The sequence below is a fragment of the Triticum aestivum genome, chromosome 3A (genome assembly GCF_018294505.1).
Source record: "Triticum aestivum cultivar Chinese Spring chromosome 3A, IWGSC CS RefSeq v2.1, whole genome shotgun sequence".
Classification (NCBI taxonomy): domain Eukaryota; kingdom Viridiplantae; phylum Streptophyta; class Magnoliopsida; order Poales; family Poaceae; genus Triticum; species Triticum aestivum.
Window position 1 is genome coordinate 628,099,027 of NC_057800.1, and position 14,682 is coordinate 628,113,708.

Consider the following 14,682-nt stretch of genomic DNA (forward strand, 5'->3'; position numbering starts at 1 on the left):
GGAATTGTATACGGGATTGATTAAGTCCTTGACATCATGGTTCATCCGATGAGATCATCGTGGAACATGTGGGAGCCAACATGGGTATCCAGATCCCGCTGTTGGTTATTGGCCGGAGAGTCATCTCGGTCATGTCTGCATGTCTCCCGAACCCGTAGGGTCTACACACTTAAGGTTCGGTGACACTAGGGTTATAGAGATATTAGTATGCGGTAACCCGAAAGTTGTTCGGAGTCCCGGATGAGATCCCGGACGTCACAAGGAGTTCCGGAATGGTCCGGAGATAAAGAATTATATATAGGAAGTGCTATTTCGGCCATCGGGACAAGTTTCGGGGTCACCGGTATTGTACCGGGACCACCGGAAGGGTCCTGGGGGTCCACCGGGTGGGGCCACCTGCCCCGGGGGCCACATGGGCTGTAGGGGGTGCGCCTTGGCCTACATGGTCCAAGGGCACCAGCCCCTAGAGGCCCATGCGCCAAAGGGACAAGAGGAGGGGAGAGTCCTAAAGGGGGAAGGCACCTCCGAGGTGCCTTGGGGAGGATGGACTCCTCCCCCCCTTGGCCGCACCCTTCCTTGGAGGAAGGGGCAAGGCTGCGCCCTCCCCCTCTCCCTTGGCCCTATATATAGTGGGAGGAAGGGAGGGCAACCATACCTGAGCCCTGGCGCCTCCCTCTCCCTCCGATGACACATCTTCCTCCTCCCGCAGCGTTTGTCTAAGCCCTGTTGGAATCCCGCTACTTCCACCACCACGCCGTCGTGCTGCTGGATCTCCATCAACCTCTCCTCCCCCCTTGCTGGATCAAGAAGGAGGAGACGTCGCTGCTCCATACGTGTGTTGAACGCGGAGGTGTCGTCCGTTCGGAGCTAGGATCATCGGTGATTTGGATCACGACGAGTACGACTCCATCAACCCCGTTCTCTTGAACGCTTCCGCGCGCGATCTACAAGGTTATGTAGATCCACTCCTCCCTCGTTGATAGATGACTCCATAGATAGATCTTGGTGACACGTAGGAAAATTTTGAATTTATGCTACGTTTCCCAACAGTCTGGTGCTTTTGTACCCACAACCACTTTTGTAGCAGGCAATACCAAATTTGAACAACAGTTCAGAGTGCTTGACCTCCCTGGTCATGATATGGTACTTGGAAGTGATTGGATGGCTAACCACAATCCTGTCTCCTTCCACTGCAACCACAGACAAATCACTGTTATGCAGAACAAGTTCACACCGGTTACCATTAAAGCTTGTGACACCATAGCAGAAGCACACCAATTGAAGCTGCAGAAGTGGATAAGCTCATGGCAGCAGGAGCACCTGGTTATGTCCTACACCTCATAAGGGACACCACAATGAAAAAACCTGCCAACAACACAATTCCTCCACCTGTAGAGGAAGTGATTCAGCAATTTCCTGAAGTTTTCCAAGAGCCCAAAGGTCTTCCCCCCAAGAGGTCACATGACCATAAAATTCCATTGAAGGAAAAGGAAAAACCACCTAACTCTAGGCCCTACAGAGTGCCTCATATGCAGAGAAATGAGTTAGAAAGGCAGATTGATGGCATGCTCAGGGATAAAATTATTAGAGCTAGTGAAAGCCCTTACTCCTCTCCAGCAATACTAGTTATGAAAAAGGATGGCACTTGGCGAATGTGCATTGATTACAGAAAGTTGAATGCTGCTACTATCAAGAATAAGTTCCCTATTCCTGTCATTGAGGACTTACTTGATGAACTGCATGGAGCAACTTACTTCACCAAGTTAGACCTGAGATCAGGCTATCACCAGGTCAGAATGAGTGAAGAAGATATACCAAAGACAACTTTTAGAACATAGTTTGGCCACTATGAGTTTCTGGTAATGCCCTTTGGCCTTGCTAATGCACCTGGGACGTTTCAAGCACTAATGAACAGCATCTTTGGCCCTTATCTCAGAAAGTTTGTCTTGGTTTTCTTTGACGACATATTAATCTTCGGTAAGTCACTTACTGAACACATAGCCCACTTGCAAATAGTGTTGCAGTTACTCAAGGAACATCAACTCTTTGCAAAAATGTCAAAGTGTGTGTTTGGAGTGCAACAAGTTGAGTATTTGGGCCACATCATCACTGGAGAGGCTGTTTCCACTGATCCAGCCAAGGTAGCGGCAGTTGCTGACTGGCCATTACCTACTACTCCAACACAACTTCGAGGATTTCTGGGTTTATGTGGCTATTACAGAAGATTTGTCAAAAAAAATTGGAACCATTGCCAGGCCACTGCATGATGTTCTGAGGAAAGACAGTTTCCAATGGACACAAACCCAAACCCAGGCATTTCAGGATTTAAAACAAGCAATGGTCAGTGCTCCAGTCCTTGCCCTACCCAACTTCTCTGAACCCTTTACATTGGAAACAGATGCTTCTGGAGTAGGATTAGGAGCAGTAATGATGCAGCAAGGTAGGCCTCTAGCTTATTTCAGTTCCACTCTATGCCCTACCAATGCTGCACTGTCAATTTATGAAAAGGAAGCACTTGCAATCATTGCTGCCTTAAAGAGGTGGAGACATTACTTCCTGGGCAATGACCTCATAATCAAGACAGATCACCAGAGCTTGCAGTATATGACTGACCAGAAAGTCACCACTGGAATTCAACATAAGTTAATGCTTAAGTTGCTAGAGTTCAATTTCACTCTGCAGTACAAGAAAGGGAAAGAAAATGTTGTTGCCGATGCTCTTTCCAGGAAGAACACCCTTATGGCCATGTCATTGGTCACTCCCCAGTGGATATCAGCAGTAGAAGCTTCATACACTAATGACAGTACTTGCCAATCACTCATGGAAAAACTACTGTTGGCTCCTGATCACACCTTCCATCAGAACACTCTGCATTCAGGGGTCATAAGGCACAAAGGGAAGATTTATGTGGATAAAGATCAAGTACTTAGGGACAAGCTACTTACTGCACTCCATGCTTCTGCATTAGGGGGGCATTCGGGCATGAAAGCAACTTATCATCGCATCAAACAGATTTTCTATTGGCCAGGCCTTAAACAAGATGTGGATCAATTTGTAGCCGCATGCCCTGTTTGTCAGAAAACAAAGGGGAAAATTGCTCATACCCAGGCTATCTTGACCCACTGCAAATCCCTGATATGGTCTGGACTCATCTGAACATGGATTTCATCGAGGGCTTGCCCAAATCCAATGGAAAAGATGTCATTATGGTTGTGGTGGACAGACTGTCCAAGTTTGCCCACTTTATTCCCCTTTCACACCCATTCACAGTTCACACAGTTGCTCAGACCTTTGTGGATAATGTGTTGAAGTTGCACGGCCCTCCACTGGCAATAGTGTCTGATCGGGACCCTATCTTCACCAGTCAAATGTGGCAAGATATCTTCAAAGGAATGGGAACAGACTTGCGCTACAGCTCAGCATATCATGCTGAATCGGACGGCCAAACGGAACGCGTCAACCAGTGCATCGAGAACTATCTGCGCTGCCTCACTTCTACCAAACCCAAGCAATGGGCCAAACACTTGTCTATGGCTGAATATTGGTATAACACGTCATATCATTCTTCTCTCAAGAAGACCCCATTTGAAGCTGCTTATGGATTTCCTCCGCCCAACATTTGTGAACACATCCTACCTGATAATATGGCAGAAGATGCTCAACAATTCTTCAACAACAGAGATGCTCTGCTCCAACATCTCAAGACAAACTTGTCTGCTGCTCAAGCCCGCATGAAGAAATACGCTGATCGCAAGCGTACTGAAAGAGTTTTGGAAGTTGGTGACATGGTGTACCTTAAAATGCAGCCCTATCGGCTCAATGCATTTGGGTTGCGTACACACATCAAACTGCAAAGCAAGTACTATGGGCCGTTTCGCATCACAGCAAAGGTGGGGCGCGTGGCTTACAAACTGCTTCTACCTGACAGCACCAACATTCATCCAGTCTTCCATGTTAGCCAGCTCAAAAAGCATGTCGGACCGAAGGCAGTACCCTGTTCTGATTTGCCGCTGGTACGAGAAGATGGTATGATTCAGACCGAGCCAGTGTGGGTCTTGGAAACACGTCAGGTTCCACGCAACAATTTGCCGGTGGTTCAATGACTAGTTCAATGGGAAAACTTGCTACCTGACGAAGCTTCTTGGGAAGACGCGGCATTCATGAAGAAAACATTTCCTGCATTCTTCAAGGCGACCATCGACCGTTGGTTCAATCGCTCATCTTCTAGAGGACAAGTTCGTTTTTGGTGGGAGGCATTGTCAGGCCAGCATGTTCAGTTACAAGTGTCCAGCATTCAGTTAACGGACGGCCACGATCGATCTATCTAACGGCTCGCGAGGCTCGCCGATTCACTGTACCGTTACCACTGTAACTGTAGCATTTCCTTTTTCCGTTCCTGTAGCTGTCACCCGTTGCTGGCTGGCTATAAAGCTATGCGGCCCCGTCTGTAATGGTCATGCGATTATTCTGTGAACTATCACTATGATACAATCTTACCTCCCATAGTAATACAAATCCTAGTGGGGCTACTTTCCCCTTTGCTTCTCCGCAAGATCCACTGAAATTAGTTCGATTCCCATCTCAGAATTCCGCTAGGGTGTGACCAATGTTTGAGGCGACCAATGTTTTTTCTAAACCACACATTTCACACTCCCCCCACAGCCCGTCTCCACTCTCCGAAACCCCACCCCAATCCGTAGACGGCGAACATGGATCGCCGCCGCCGCCGACCCTCCTCGCCATCGCCGGCGGCGGAGCATCCGCTGGAAGACGACGACCTACTGCGGGAGATCCTGCTCCGCCTACCCTCGCAGCCGCCCTACCTCCTGCGCGCCTCCCTCGTCGCCAAGCGCTGGCGACACATCGCCATCGACCCCAAGTTCCTCCGCCGCTTCCGCGTCCACCACCGGAAGCCTCCCCTCCTCGGGGACTTCTCGTATGAGTACGGGAGACTCTCGTCCAGATCCACCCTGGACCTGCCCTACCGCATCCCTCCCGGCCACTTCTCCCTACAACTACAAGTCCACGGCCGCGATCCATGGAGGTTGGTCGACTGCCGCCACGGACGCGTGCTCCTTCTCAACAGGGAGAGGCGTCAGGTCATTGTGTGGGACCCCGTGACTGGCGACCGCTCCCTCTTGTCGGTTCCGCCGGAGTTTGAAGACATGCATACCGCGGCGGTGCTCTGCGCTGCCGGCGAGCAGGGCCACGCGCATTGTGCCTGCCACTCGAGCCCTTTTAAAGTGGTCGTGGTGGACAGCTATGAGCACGATAATGAAGCCGTCGCCTTCACAAGTGTTTACTGCTCAGAGACTGGCGTATGGAGTGATCTCCTCTCAACACCGCTTCCATATAGGGGTGTTACTGTTGTTAATGCCGGCACACTTGTTGGTAACACCCTTCATTGGTTGCTTAAGAGGCATAGCGGCATACTTGAGTTTGATTTGGATAGACAGACGCTAGCTGTGATCCATAGGCCACCTGGTGCTTATTACGGTGACAGTGTTCGGATCATCCAGGTAGATGATAGCAGTGTTGGCTTCTCTGCTTTGTCGTGCACCCGCTGCCCGTTCCCCTGCTACCACCAACCCTGTTTCCAAATGTGGGATAGGAAGGTCAATTGCAATGGTGTTGCTGTTTGGGTGTTGAGGAAATGCATTGAACTGCAGAAGCTACTTGGGTTGGGGTTTAAGATTGAGAAGGAGAGGGCACGGATAGTGCATTATGCTGAGGATGTTCATGCATTATTTTTATGGGTGCACTCATCTCTCTTCATGGTTCAGCTTGAGTCAATGCAGCCCAAGGAGCTTTTTAAAAGCGATAATATTCACACCTATTATCCTTTCACAGGTTTCTATGATGAAGGTAACTGTTGGAATTCAATTTATTTTCAATATATGGTTGATGGAATATACTGTAGTTCTGAAGTGTTCAAAATCTCCCAATTAACTTATAGCCATGTTCTTTTCTGTGTTAGCGATTTGAGCATTAGCTCTCTTCGAAACTACCATGGTAATGTGCTATTGTTCTTTTATACTGCTACATGTGAATTGCTGAGTCAGGAAACAAGACATCTTATAGGAGATGGAATAGTATTTTTGTTGTTAGCTGGACGCTGCAATTTCATATGCTCGATTTTCTTTGATGTTCTGCTTTTCTTTTCATGTACTTGTGTAGTACAATACTGTCAGGTCATATTGGACTTTTAAGGGAGAAACTAGTAAGATAATATAGATCAAGTGATTTCTGCACCAGCTTGAGGGCTTTCTTACTTGCTAAAATAGTATTTATATTTAAACTGTATAATTCCTTGTTTGACAGATCGATACACTTTGACACTATCAATGTTATTTTTTGTGTGGCCTTTAATTTCATGGTTGCCGCCAGATTTAGTAAACTAATTAGTGCATACTAGATATAAAATGGTGATGGGTACTGGGGAGTTTCAATCAGCAATAATACAAGAAAAGTTTACTTTTGTCCTCCCCGTAAATTATTAGACGGTAGATTGGTAGTGTCAATGTGTATATTGCCACGTTACTGATCTTATAGCATGGGCCAAGTTTGAAACAGACAACAGATACACTGAAAACTTAGGCTGAAGCATGTCCATTTATAATTTGACAAGCTTAAAATTATTGTTTTGTATTTCAGGTAGATCATGTGTTAATATTTACCTGCAGACTATTTTTCCTTTAGTGGGGATGTTGGATAAAAAATATGTTAATATTTACCTTCCTCTTTCATGCTCATTTCACATTTTCTAATTACAGTTTTCCTAGTGATGCTGAAATGGTCTCTTTTAAAAATTTACAAGTTTCATAAATCTGAAGTTAATATTGTTGATTTAACGAGTGAGCTGCTTCGTGCTTTGTGCACAGGTATCAGTAGTTTGAAGGAGAAGTAGCTTACTGGTATACTGCAACATGGAATGCTGACTCTTGCAGGAGTGACTATGACCGTCGATCATAGTTGTCAACTTGCTTGACTTGTAGAAACTATCTAATGCTCTGGTACTATTTTCAGCAATCCTATATGTAATATGTCAACTGCACTCTGAAATACCTGGATCCATTCAGCAGTATTGAGTGATGATTTTTCTGTTTTCAATCGGTTGGAACCCCTTCCAGTTTGATGCCAAATTTCGGTTTGAGCCATATTCATGTTGAAATGTCCTCTCGCGGTGGCATAGAGCAAGAAAATTTTGTATTGTTGCATCTGGCTGCTGCCGTGGGCATAGCTGACGATATGCCCTTTGCTGAACACCAGACGCTCGTTTGGTCTGGCCATATGCGCCCTCTGCAGCATGGCGGTGAGCCATGGCAGCAATCAGCTGAGGCCCTGGGCTTCTACCACCATGAATGCGAGTTGTGCAAAGGGACTGGTGGTGTTTTATGTACCAGTTAAATTGTGTCATTAGCTTATTTGACAAGAACCAATCAAAAGTCCTGTAATGGCTTGTTTTTTGTAGACAATTCCTTCGTATAAGTAGGGATTTTAGAGGGCAATTCCTATGTTTTTGGATAGACAATTCCTATATACCACCAGTATAGGCATGTCGTGCTATTCAAAGTTCAATGGCTAAAACAGAGTACGTACTTTATTCAAAGTTCAGGCCTCCTTTGGTTCATAGCCTCCTTTGGTTCATAGGATAGAAATGTTGCAGGAATAGGAAAATCATAGGAAGTGAGATGACATGCATCTCAATTCCTATAGAGAAAGAGATGTCATTTGATGCATAGGATAGGAATTTTTCCATCGAGTCTTAGGCCTTCTTTGGTTCCTTTGAAGCCCTTTGATTTGTAGGAATGGATTCCTATTCCTATGTAGGATAGGAATCAATCCTTCACGTTTTGCAGGAAAAAAAACATTAGCCTGGACTCAATGAAAAAAATCATATCCTATGCACCAAATGACATCTCATTCTTTATAGGAATTGACATGCATGTCATCTCACTTCCTATGATTTTCCTATTCCTATAAAATTCCTATCCTATGAACCAAAGAAGGCCTTACCTAATGTTTTTTTTCCTCCAAAATGTGAAGGATTGATTCCTATCCTATATAGGAATAGGAATCCATTCCTACAAACCAAAGGGACTCAAAGAAAATTTTCCTATGCAAATCCTATCCTATAGAAATCCTATGACATTCCTACAAACCAAAGGAGGCCTCAAACTGACAGCACGAACCTCAGACACTTATAGGCTGACAAAACAGTCTGGATCAACTGTCATCGGAATCCCTGAATAACAGCTAGGCCTCTTTTGGTTCATAGGATAGGATTATCATAGGAATAGAAATCTTATAGGAAATAAGATGACATGTATCTCAAATCCTATAAGTAGAAATAGGAAACAAGATGTCATTTGGTTGACATCAAAGGAAATTTTCCATTGAGTCTAGGCTCTTTTTTATTTTCCTATGAAATGTGGAGGATAGGAACCAATCCTATGTAAGAATAGGAATCCATTCCTATGAACCAAATGGCTCTAAAGGAAAAAATCCTATAAAAATCCTATCCTCTAGAATTCCTATGAAATTCCTCTAAACCAAAGAAGGCCCTAGTATGTCAACCCCTGAATTACAGCTAGTATGCAAGACAACAAAGGGAAACAAACCAATTTGCAGCAATAAAAAGAAAGCCATCACATTCAACAGAAGCAAATCGACCAAAGAAGAAACTGAGGATCTCTTTGATTTGTAGGATTTTGAAAACGCGAGAATAGAAAAAGTATAGGATTGGAGTGTCATGCCCACTTGAATCCTATAGGATTAGCAAGGAGTGTTTGATTTCACGGGAAAAGCAAAGGAATTGTAAAAAGAAGTTAGAGTGGATGTTAGATTTCCTATGAAATGTAGTACAAAAAATTTCATTGGAAAAATTTCTATGGGTTCAATCCTATGAATTATAGGACAAACATAGAAAAAAATTTCAAGGATGTCAATCCTCCAAAAATCCTATAGAATTCCCTTGAATCAAAGGAGCCCTGAACTGCAAACCGCGCATACCACAGAAACTCAGGAACATGTCGCCACACAATGTCAGGCCAACACGGTTAGAGCAGAAGCACTATAAATCATCACAATCACATAGACAAAACGAAGCAAAATCTTAATCAGCCAGGCATGGCGCCACTGCAAAGTCTCGATTCCGCAGACGCATCTTGCTACATTATTCATTCAAGCAGAGTAGTGTATAATGCGAGTTCCCAACATCCAACAGCGCATGTGTTGTGGTTTCAGTACTAGTGCTTCATTCAGCGACGAATCAGGCCTGCTGCGACTTGTCGGCGGCGGCGGCCGGCTCCGGCTGGGGCTTGGGCTGGGCCTGTGCGGGGGTGAGCGCCTTGATGGAGACGGCGTGGATCTCGGCCATGAGCGGCGCCAGCGCGGTGTTGACCATCCGGTGGCAGTCCAGCAGCCGCTTCCCCTCGAACTTGACCGACACCACCTCGATCTCGTAGCTCGCGCCGCACCTTCGCACCAATCACAATCCCATCAATCAATCAAGACCACCAATCGAACGAACAAGCTTACAGGGGAGGAAAAGAGCAGTAGAAGTTTCGGGAGATCGCGTGGGCTGCTTACCCGCCGGATGTATCGGTGACCACCTGAAATCGGAGGAAAAACACACGGGTTAGGTTAGGGTTTAAGGCGGAGACGGGCCATGGGCGGGCTGGCGGGAGGGGTTTGGAGAGAGAGGGGAGGGAGGCTTACGAGGTGGGTGGGGCTGAGCGCGGCGGCGACGGCGGCCTCCACGTCCTCCTTGGTCACGCCCATGGCTGCTCTGTTCGCGATTGCCTCCTCTTCGCCCTCTCTTCTCGGTCTCTCTGTTCCGGCGGAGCCAAGGCAAACAAGGAAGACTTCCCGATTGCCCGTGTCTTCCTCCTATCAACTTATCCCACTTGCCCAGGAGAATATTTCGGATGCTGTGGTCTCGGAGTCACGAATTTGCCCGTCACGATGTTCTTCCTCAAGTCGTAGCGGGCCGGGAATCGAATATTTGGTGGGTTTTCTTTCCTATATATGACAAGGGGATTCTATTTCTCCGTTCCTATTTAACATCGCAGCTGAATGTTTGTCCAAAATGGTGCGTCAAGCACAGAAACATGGACTGATTACTGGGCTAGCCCCTGAATTAGTGGAAAATGGCGTGGCCATATTACAATATGTTGATGATACGGTGATTTGCATCGAGCATGACCCTGAGAAAACCCTAAATATGAAAATACTGCTCTATATGTTTGAGCTAATGTCAGGATTGAAAATCAACTTCCAGAAAAGTGAAATTTTGTGTGTTGGAGGGGACGATCTTTCTTTTAAGACACAATTGTTTTTTATGCCTTTTTTAGAATTATTTTTTTATACCTAGGAGCACGTGTACAGACGGGCTCTTGCAGAGCCCACTCCTTGACTTTGTCAATGTCTCTCTCTCCTCCACATAAGGAGTACTACTTGTTATGCATGCATGCGGCGGGCAGCTGGCGTCTTGAGGGGCCAGGGCGGTGAGAGCGGGCTCCGGAAGCGGTCCGGACTCCAGCATGGCCCACCTCACATTATCACCATATATTTCTTGGAGTCCGTGCGCGGCGGGCGGATGTGAGTCCGGTTTAGGGAGCAATGCTTCCTCTGGAGGTAGACTAACCCTGCTCAGTGCTAATATCTCAAGCATTGCTTTTTACTACATGTCCATGTTTTTGCTTTCAAAGACCACGATTGCGAGACTAGATAAACACAGAAGGAGATTTTTTTGGCAAGTCACTAAAAACAGAAAAAGTACTATTTGGTCAAATGGACCATGATATGTCGATCTAAAAACAAAGGGGGGGTTGGGAGTTAAAGACTTGCATAAACAGAACTTGAGTTTGCTCACCAAATGGTGATGGAAACTGGAGACCAAAAGTGGTTTATGGCGGGATATTATTAAGGCTAGATATCTTCGTAGAGATACTATTGCCTCGGTTAAAGGGAAAATCAGTGACTCCCCATGCCGGAAGGCGATAATGAAAGTGAAAGATCTTTATATGGCAGGTAGGCGTGTGGTGATCCATTCTGGCAATATTGCTAGGCTTTGGATGGATCCTGTTGGGGATCAATTGCCATTTCGTGAACAATTCCCCAGATTGTTCTCTATATGCAATTTATCCTGACTGTACTGTCAACTCTTGCTTAGCGGTTGATCCCCTGTCGTTCTTCCGAGGAAGACTAAATCATGAAATGGGGGAGCAGTGGCATCAGATGGTGGATGCAGTTAGTAAATCTTGCGCTTCTAGTGAAGGTAAATAAATCAAATGGGGGTTGGGTTCTAAAACCTACTTCACTACTTGATCGGTTTATACTATTCTGGAGAGACATTTTTCGGGTTGTGACTATAACTGGATTTGGAAAGCGAGTATACCTCTGAAGATCCAAATCTTTATGTGACAATTGTCGCAAAATGCAATCTTAACCAGAGATGTGATGAAGCACAAGGGGTGGAAAAAAGACCCTAAATGCTCCTTTTGTGCTGCAAAAGAAACATCACAACATCTCTTTTTTACCTGCCCAGTGGCCAGGGTAACTTGGAGAGCGGTGGCTTGTATGTTTGGGACTGATCTATGCCCAAACAGCCTGTGGCAAACATATTTGTGGTGTTATTCTTTCTTCCTAGAAGGGGAAGTGTTCTATACAGTGGGCATTGCTGCCATATGCTAGGCGATTTGGACGTGTCGCAACAGAGCTACTTTTGAGTTTATTCCTCTCATAAACCCATTTGAATGCACTTTCTCTACTTGTGCTTTTCTTTGTTACTGGGCAGGGCTGATGAAACAGAAAAAAGATGCGGAGGACCTGGGGACTGGAGCGAACATGCTGAAGAGCAATGCCTCAAGACTGATGCAGATCTGTGCCGCGGCGCACTAGGAGGATGGGGCTTACTGAAGATCAATCCAAGGAGTGAAGTCTGCTACTATGCAGGAAGGGATGCCGCTTTGCTGGTTGTGTGTGGGTTTTGTGCCTAGGCCTTTTGTCCTTGGCTCTTAATACTATACTGTTTGTTGGTTTTTGGCTGATGATGTGATGTAATGGTGTTGTCGGGTTTTCGCCCCATAGTGAGTTATCTTGATGGCGCTTTCCCCTTTCCTGCCCTTTCTCTGGACATTTGATGTATTTCCGTTATGTCGCACTAATGGAAAGGAAAAAAAAGGCTTCACCAACTCAAAAAAGCATTCAGGCAACACCGTGCTTGGCGCAGTGGAGAAGATTTTACAAACCTCTGCACCAAATCTATTTTCTTCCGATAATAATGTTACAAACCTCTGCACCAAGTCTATTTTCTTCCGATAATAATGTTACGCATACACGCTTGTTGGGGATAGGATTCGGAGCAGAACATAATTGCGCGAGACCACATATTAATCAAAAACAATATTAGTCTGACATGACATAGAAGAAACTGGCACCTCAGTAGATGACTCCAAACACAAGGGCGTTGTTACACAAATTGTATCATCTCAGGCTAAAACCCTACAGTCCAACAGTGATACTGCAGCAGATGACAGACAGACCAATGCCATCTGCTGACCAAACGCGCGCTACTCATAGTCTACCATCAGCAGGATCCCCTTCCAACTTCATGGTTCACGCCGTTCGCAGAGGCGGAGAGACCAATATGACACCATCGCCTCGGACAAAAAGGAAGGGGATGGTACGCCTGGTTGTCTGCAAAAGGTTCAATGTTTAAAAGGGTTAGTATATCAACATCGTCATGATGCATTTCGAAGATAAGCTTTTCTTGTAGAATTAGATTTCTCCAGAAACAAGTCATTATGTTCTTGCAGAACCAAATGTTGAAAGTAACATCACACTAGATCAGAATCATAAAGCTCCCACAATAAGAAATGATTCAAATAGGTCTATCCTCTTATGATGATTTTTTTTTAATCAAAGGGTTTCCCCCCTGCCTCAACTTTTTATTAAAAAGCAACAGTTTACAAACTCCTCTTATGATGATCAAATGGATAAGAATGCCAGAAATACATGACATACTGACAATCCATGAGAAAAATGGGTGAAACGATGTTTTAGCGTGTGTTAGGTAGTCATCCCCTCACTGCCCAAGGGACTCCATACATTCCCAAAACACACACATATTGAAAAAGATAATACTCAAGTTTTTCATTAGAATGCAGCAATTAACATGTTTCATCAATGGTAAACTGTGTTGGAAACAATCACAGCATACCTCCGAAAATGTTGGTTTACGAGTATACATCGACATTGAGAGCATAAGGTCAAACAACTTACTCGCACAATTTCTTCATATGTTTCATCGTCGATCTCAACAGTTGTTACAATCTCCTCAACATCTCCAAGGATCATGTTCAAATGCTGATCATATGCCTGTGTACAAGGAAAACATCTCAGGCCTCAGCGACAACCATCCCAGCATGATTAACATGTTATGATATATATGGACCTCCGCAATCCACATGAGCAGACTGTGTGTAATTGCAGTGCAGGCTAAAAACAAGCCATTGCAGCACATCATGCCATTGTGGTTTATCAATAATATGGACCTCCACAAGTCCCATGATTAGAATGTGGATACAAACGTTATAATAATTGTAGTGCAGACTGAAAACAAGTCACTACAGCATGGACAGCATGAAAAGGCGCATCATAACATTGAAGTTTATTGGTAATGTTCTCCATATAAACTAGTAACTTAAAGAACATATCACGTTCCCAGGTCATAGTTGTAAGCAGATACACCAGAAATTCATCCCATACTACCAACGAACCTGTTAGATAGCATCAAAGTTTAATGTTATTGAGATGCTTCCTTATCTTTGTCGAATCGAAAGGCATTTTTCTATTATTGCACATGAACACATTAACCTCCTAGACTGCATTGAACATGAACACATATAACCCTGGTCGCTTCGGGACGAAGCACAGCGAGCACATTTAAGTGGAAAAGGTGGGATACGACCTAACCAACAAAAATAATCTGACTAAATTGGGGGCCTAAAAGCTCCTCTCATCTCACCGGGCATACCAAATCGTCGCAGGCCAATGTTAACCAGGAATTCGTTCGGCATACATCCAACCACGGACAGCGTACAGACCACAGCAAAAAGATCGAAAGGGGATCCCGAGCGCTTACATGGAGCTTGCCGCGGAGCTCGCGGTCGGACCGGAGCTTGACGTAGATGCGCTCGTCGAGGCTGAGCCTAATCAGATCCAGCGGCTCCTTCACCGCGATCTCCTCGTCGGCCGACGCCATCGCCTCCGCCTACCGCTGCCGCTGCCGCTCCGCCGACTAAACCCTAGCTTCCGCCTACCCAATCGAACTCGCCAAGCCGCGGTAAGCGTCGGCACCGGAGAGATGCTCGCGGTTTTGGGTGGGTGGTGGATGCCGTGCTGGCCTGCTGGATCTCTGGTTTGCCGGGCCTTCCAGGGCTAGAGAAGGGGCCACGGCGCAGATATTATCACCTGGGCCTAGTAGGATTATTTGAAGCCCAAATGTTATCGCATTGAGCGGCCCATTCTGGTTCTGAGCCCCTTTTATTTTTCCTTTTATTTTCGTTTACCTTTTTCATTTTCTGTTTCTTTGATTCCTGTCTTTTCCCCTGGTTTTCTGTATACGTAAATATTTTGTAAAAAATATTTTATAACACATGAACTTTTCCCCGATTA

General features: G+C 45.5%; 3 protein-coding genes across 3 annotated transcripts; 1 reads left to right on the top strand and 2 right to left on the bottom strand.

The window, feature by feature from the left end:
* The first annotated feature begins 4,484 nt into the window (after positions 1–4,484).
* On the top strand, positions 4,485–7,110 carry LOC123062717 (uncharacterized). Its single transcript, XM_044486355.1, has 2 exons — positions 4,485–5,865; positions 6,882–7,110. Exons 1-2 carry the CDS (start codon positions 4,710–4,712, stop codon positions 6,905–6,907), a joined length of 1,182 nt encoding a protein of 393 aa, XP_044342290.1. The 5' UTR covers positions 4,485–4,709; the 3' UTR covers positions 6,908–7,110.
* A 1,984-nt stretch (positions 7,111–9,094) lies between these two features.
* On the bottom strand, positions 9,095–10,006 carry LOC123058836 (protein BOLA2). Its single transcript, XM_044481515.1, has 3 exons — positions 9,721–10,006; positions 9,592–9,614; positions 9,095–9,479 (listed from the first exon to the last, which is right to left on the bottom strand). The coding sequence occupies exons 1-3, from the start codon at positions 9,781–9,783 to the stop codon at positions 9,272–9,274; spliced, it is 294 nt and encodes a 97-aa protein (XP_044337450.1). The 5' UTR covers positions 9,784–10,006; the 3' UTR covers positions 9,095–9,271.
* A 2,372-nt stretch (positions 10,007–12,378) lies between these two features.
* LOC123062718 (sm-like protein LSM3A) lies at positions 12,379–14,424 on the bottom strand. The gene is made up of 3 exons (XM_044486356.1): positions 14,150–14,424; positions 13,288–13,383; positions 12,379–12,702 (listed from the first exon to the last, which is right to left on the bottom strand). The coding sequence occupies exons 1-3, from the start codon at positions 14,267–14,269 to the stop codon at positions 12,622–12,624; spliced, it is 297 nt and encodes a 98-aa protein (XP_044342291.1). The 5' UTR covers positions 14,270–14,424; the 3' UTR covers positions 12,379–12,621.
* Positions 14,425–14,682: the final 258 nt, after the last annotated feature.

What these genes read in the sequence shown, in the direction of transcription:
- LOC123062717 (XM_044486355.1), top strand. Translation starts at nt 4,710, where the DNA reads ATGGATCGCCGCCGCCGCCGACCCTCCTCGCCATCGCCGGCGGCGGAG. An exon ending in CACAGGTTTCTATGATGAAG is followed by an intron (nt 5,866 to 6,881) that starts GTAACTGTTGGA and finishes CTTTGTGCACAG; the next exon opens with GTATCAGTAGTTTGAAGGAG.
- LOC123058836 (XM_044481515.1), bottom strand. Translation starts at nt 9,783, where the DNA reads ATGGGCGTGACCAAGGAGGACGTGGAGGCCGCCGTCGCCGCCGCGCTC. An exon ending in CGCTCAGCCCCACCCACCTC is followed by an intron (nt 9,615 to 9,720) that starts GTAAGCCTCCCT and finishes CTCCGATTTCAG; the next exon opens with GTGGTCACCGATACATCCGG. An exon ending in GTCACCGATACATCCGGCGG is followed by an intron (nt 9,480 to 9,591) that starts GTAAGCAGCCCA and finishes ATTGGTGCGAAG; the next exon opens with GTGCGGCGCGAGCTACGAGA.
- LOC123062718 (XM_044486356.1), bottom strand. Translation starts at nt 14,269, where the DNA reads ATGGCGTCGGCCGACGAGGAGATCGCGGTGAAGGAGCCGCTGGATCTG. An exon ending in AGCTCCGCGGCAAGCTCCAT is followed by an intron (nt 13,384 to 14,149) that starts GTAAGCGCTCGG and finishes CCTTGTACACAG; the next exon opens with GCATATGATCAGCATTTGAA. An exon ending in CATATGAAGAAATTGTGCGA is followed by an intron (nt 12,703 to 13,287) that starts GTAAGTTGTTTG and finishes AACCTTTTGCAG; the next exon opens with ACAACCAGGCGTACCATCCC.